This window comes from Capsicum annuum, chromosome 1 (genome assembly GCF_002878395.1).
Source record: "Capsicum annuum cultivar UCD-10X-F1 chromosome 1, UCD10Xv1.1, whole genome shotgun sequence".
Classification (NCBI taxonomy): Eukaryota; Viridiplantae; Streptophyta; class Magnoliopsida; order Solanales; family Solanaceae; genus Capsicum; species Capsicum annuum.
Window position 1 is genome coordinate 44028201 of NC_061111.1, and position 5145 is coordinate 44033345.

A 5145-nucleotide genomic window follows, 5' to 3' on the forward strand; every position below is an offset into this window, starting at 1 on the left:
GAAAGGTTGCTGGCTTCCGTACGATCCCTGTTGAGGTGATTAATTTTCAGTTTAGCTGAACTCTATTATCTGTTGCATATTCCAACCATATCAAAAAAGCAAGTCCATTTTTAAGCAACTGATCAAGAACACAAGTCCTTATAATCTGTTTTGTACATGTAAGTATATAGAAAGAGTAGGAGATAGAATTACTTCACATTGATTGCATTAGAGTTGACATTGCTTGCAAGAGACACTTTTTTTTAATATGAAACACTTATCTCATAGTCCGTCAAGGACGTGGAAAGCTAGCTACAATTTTGGACTGCGTAATCACATTCTGAAACTAAAACCTGAGCTCGTGATTCTCTTTTCACTTGTGATGTGTATACATTTCAGATTTATCTATCAACTCTTTATACCATTCAATGATTCTATTTTTTTTTCAAGGACATGTCTTTGTTTTCTATGCGTGTTTTCAACTTATCTTTAGTTGCGAAACCTAGATTACGAATATATATAAAATTAATAGCTATTTTTCTATATTTCATCTTTCGAATTTGTTGTTCTTCCTAAGGGAAAATTCAGCACAAGGTTTTTGACTGGATTGGAAAGAAAAACCTAGGGTGTCTTGTGAGTGTTTATGCAGGACTCATGTACAATGGTTTTGATGACTTGGTGGTGAGTGTATATATCTTGGGATAACTTTCACCAAAAGAGTCTTCCAATCAGTGCTTAGTTAGTATTGTCAGTCTTGGACAGCTGAAAGTGCCATGATGTGGGTCTTATTTCTACAAGGATGAAACTTTGAAGCATGTGTTAGTAGTTTCAGGTTTAGCTTTTACTATCTTTTCGATTTACAAGTAGCTTCTAAGTTCTAGTTTTTCTTAGGTTACTTGGTTAAGCTTCTGGAGTCTGTAGTTTGATTTATAATATTCTCTCCAAATATAATCATGTCTAACAAAATGGGACAAAGTAATTGTATGAGAGCAGTTTCCTATTTTTCCTGTTAAAGAACGTAAAGTTGGAAATGCACATCGAAACACTCCCACCAAAAGGAAAGAAGAAGAAGTAGAAAAACCAGGACTTTGACAGTTCACTTATCCTCATTAGTCATTGTGTACCTCTGTGTATTGGGGAACATTGGGAGAGACCTGAATATTCTACTTTTCACTCAAATCATGATATTGAGTTAAACCATCTTCCAGGTTGGAAAGAACTATTTGTGCCCCGAATGGAAGCAAGAGCTGATCACATTCTCTGAATTTATTGAGAGAATTCGGTCCAATGATACTACCACTGTGGAAACTACGTACTTAGCCCAGCATCAATTATTTGATCAGGTAAGTTTTTCCTCTCTATTTATTTCTGTATATTTGTGTAAACCCTTTTACTTGAACTTATTGTTTTGCAATCAGCGGCTTAGCTCTGTAGCTAAATGACAGATACAAGAGCTACGACAAGATATTGTTATTCCTGATTATTGTTTTACTGGAGGTGGGGAGATCAGGTCACTTAATGCTTGGTTTGGTCCAGCCGGGACTGTGACGCCTTTGCATCATGATCCTCACCATAATATACTTGCTCAGGTACAGCCATACATCAGACACATTTTTAGAGTGAGCTAGACCAGAGCTTAGCGAAAAGTTCAAACTAGATTAAACCATAGGTGATTGCTTATTGAATCTCTTTCATGGGGAAAACCTTCTGTTACTGTGTGTATGTTGATATGTTCATTTCTATTATCATTTGTGATCTTCTGCATTCACTTTATAGGTTGTTGGCAAAAAGTATGTACGGCTTTACCCGGCGTCACTAGCGGATGAGCTTTACCCACATAGTGAAACCATGCTTTGCAATTCCAGCCAGGTATATGATTCTCCCTTTGGTAGTTGTTACTTGTTACTAACTCCATTCATTTTACTCGGCATAGTATTTAAAAGAAGAGTTGAAAATGTAAGTTGTTTAATAATTAGCACTACTACTTATTTGTCATGTTTTATGATGGTATTTGGTTGGACATGTAGTTTAAGATGTTTATTTGAATTGTGCATATCAGAAAGAACTTATAAGTGATGGATGAAAAGTTCGTTTTAACATTTGTATAGTTTATATACTATTTCTTCTTAAAAACCTGTGAATGTTATATAGAGACGGCTTTGTATCAAGCATTTGGAATGTTCCAACGTGGACAGAATGTTATCAATTTGGAAACTGGGAGACGATCCAACATACTGGCTAGTGTTGTTCTCAGAGAGCAGGATCAAGGAGAGGTCCCTCTGAAAAAGGGGTTCTACCATACCTATTGAGTCTTATGAAATTAAATTTCTTCTTTGGTTTTAGGACCGAGCGAATACTATATTCTGTAGGGAAAATGTTGCCGATTTCTCTTGCCATGCTTTCTTTGTTCTACATAGCTGGACATGTGACATGCCAGGGTAGAAGAGAACTATTTTTTTAACCCCTCCTTAGGAGCGAGCTCCCATCTCTTTTGCTCCCTTGGTGACTCAAACTCACAACCTTCGGGTTGGAAGTGGGAGTGCTTGCAATCGGAGCAACTTCCTCTTGTCGGGTAGAACACAACTATTATATGCCTAATTCCAAGGTCATAAGACATGGTTGCTCATGCAGTAGCTCTTCATTTTCATGTCAAAGGTTCTGCTTCTCTTATGTTATGACTTAAGATATCGTTTAGCCCTTCCAGTTTTGTTGTTACTCTCTTTGGATGGTTGATATATAGCCCTTCCAATCTTGTTTGAAAGGTTGATCTAGACAACATTGACGAGAAAGAGTTCCCAAAGATATTAGACCTGGAGTTTCAAGACTGCATTTTAGAGGAAGGTGAAATGCTTTACATTCCCCCTAAATGGTGGCACTACGTCCGCTCTCTCACGACAAGTTTTTCAGTTAGCTTTTGGTGGAGTGGCTCCGAAAAATTAGATGGCTGATCGGTTTTAGGTCCCTCCCTATTCTTCTCGTCTCGTGTATACACAGAACTAGTTCAAGTTTTGAACCATTCAACCATCATTCTTCTGCAGATCTGCAATGTGTATGGACTTTCACCATTTCTAATGTATCAACTGCAGTAACAACTTATATTGGAAGAAAAACTTCTTTCTTATGATTTGTATGTTCTTGACTCAGTTTTGGATAGTAGAATAAGTGTGCTCGTCTTTGAGACTTTGATGATTAAATTTTAAAAATTTGGCAATCTTGCTTTATTTTTATTTTTATTATTATTATTATTATGGAGGACGCAAATTAGGTTAGAGGGCTAGCTCATGGGAGTGAGTCGTGGCTAGTAGCTGGGATTGTTTTGGTGTAGCCATGCTAGTAGTCGTAGGGCTATGCTCGTAGGTTTGAGTTTCTTGTTAGGAGGGTTTGGCTGAGGTGTGTACTTTTGGTTAGATAATTTATAGGACTATTTTGTGGGTGTCTTATTTCTGTTAGGGTAAAGTCATCAAACCACCCTGAACTATACACGAAAAGTCATTTACACACTTAAACTAATGTGACCACTTATTACACACCTATTCTTCTTAAAAGTGAATGTAAAAGTCCCCTCATATGTTCAAAGCCATTCCCATATTCCTAATCACGGGACAGCCTATTAAATCCAAGTAAAACGTGAATTTTTTTTATGTTTTCACCTTTTTTTTTCAACCATTATTGCCTTTATCTACTCCCCTTTTTGTTCACATGAACCAAAGCTTCCAGGTCGTTCTTAAGAAGAACGATCATAACGCCATCTTCTTCTTCCATTATTGATATAAAATCAATATAATCAAGCTATAATTTCATTCAATTCAATCTTCTTTGTTATATAACATCAAAAGTTATAATACCATCACTACCTATCATCAAATTCACACACCATTACTGTCACCAAAAGTCAATATGCCTCACCACTAATTCACCACCTGACACCAAATAATTTTTGAGTAATTTCAATATATTATTATTGATTGAGCAAAATTGAAACAAGCTAAGATTTTAAGAAAAGATAGATTTAAAAAAATGTTAAAATATTAAATTTTGAGCAAAATTTATAAATTTTTACAGCAAAAGAACAAAAATACATAAATAAATTGCAAAATTGATGTTCAACGTGGGAGCAATAAGATTTGATTAATTTCAAACGTTTCACCGAAAAAAGTTTTGACCGATGGTGATTTCATCCTCAATTTTTTCTATTTTTCTCTCCAAAAACTATCATGGAAAAATCATTCTCATCTATCATAAAGGAGAGTTGGGATGAAGAAGAAACAAAGATTGAGTGAGAAAAAAAAAAATTAAAGATGGGTGAAGAACAGAGAGTGTGGGTGTGTGTGTGGGGGGTGGTGCTAAAGAATTTTTGCTTTTTTTTTTTTTCACTCAATCTTGATGCGTTTTTTTTTAAAAAAATTAATATTATTTTTACGTCTAATTTAGGGTGGAATTAAATTCATTTTTGTGAAGAATAGGTGTGTAATAGGTCGTGACATTAGTTTAGATGTGTAAGTGACTTTTCGTATATAGTTCAAGATGATTTTGATGACTTTTTCCTTTCTATATTATTTCATCTTGATTTATGTTTTATTACGATTTTGTTTATTGTCTTTTTTTGTCCTGAACTTGAAGTCTATCGAAAACAAACTCTCTACTTCTTCGGGGTAGTGGTATGGATAAGTACATTTTACCCTCTCTAGATTTCACTATGTAGGAATACACTGAGTATGTTATTGTTATTATTATTATTATTATGTCAGACCCCATTTTGTGGGAATACATTGGGTATATTATTATTGTTGCTGTTATTATTATTATTATTATTATTATTATTGATAATCATCGTATCTGAACAAACTTTTTCACCTTAATTAAATCCATGAAATACCTTCTATCTTCTGCAAGCAATAAATATCAGATAACTTTATCCACCGATTGTCTTGCATTACTACTTGAAGGTTTGTCTGATCATTATAAAATAAGGAAAAGGCATTGTTTTCATTTCAAACTATATTTGAAAAATCAAAGTCACACCTAAATTATACTAGTGACCTATTACACATCTAAACTATAAAAAAATAAAACTATTTACACCCTGTCAGGCTACCACCACTTGCATGTGGTGTAGTGTTTTACACGCGCTGCCACGTCAGCACCACGTCAGTAAAAAGTATCACT

The 5145-nt window shown here is 34.8% G+C and overlaps 1 protein-coding gene across 1 annotated transcript; it reads left to right on the plus strand.

The window, feature by feature from the left end:
- LOC107874851 (lysine-specific demethylase JMJ30) lies at positions 1–3103 on the plus strand (the record flags this gene model as incomplete). Its single annotated transcript, XM_047396366.1, is given in 5 exon segments — positions 1–35; positions 1188–1322; positions 1425–1568; positions 1756–1848; positions 2131–3103. Coding segments are annotated over 5 exon segments (539 nt in total), but the record flags the coding sequence as incomplete, so codon positions are not given.
- Between the last annotated feature and the right edge of the window lie 2042 nt (positions 3104–5145).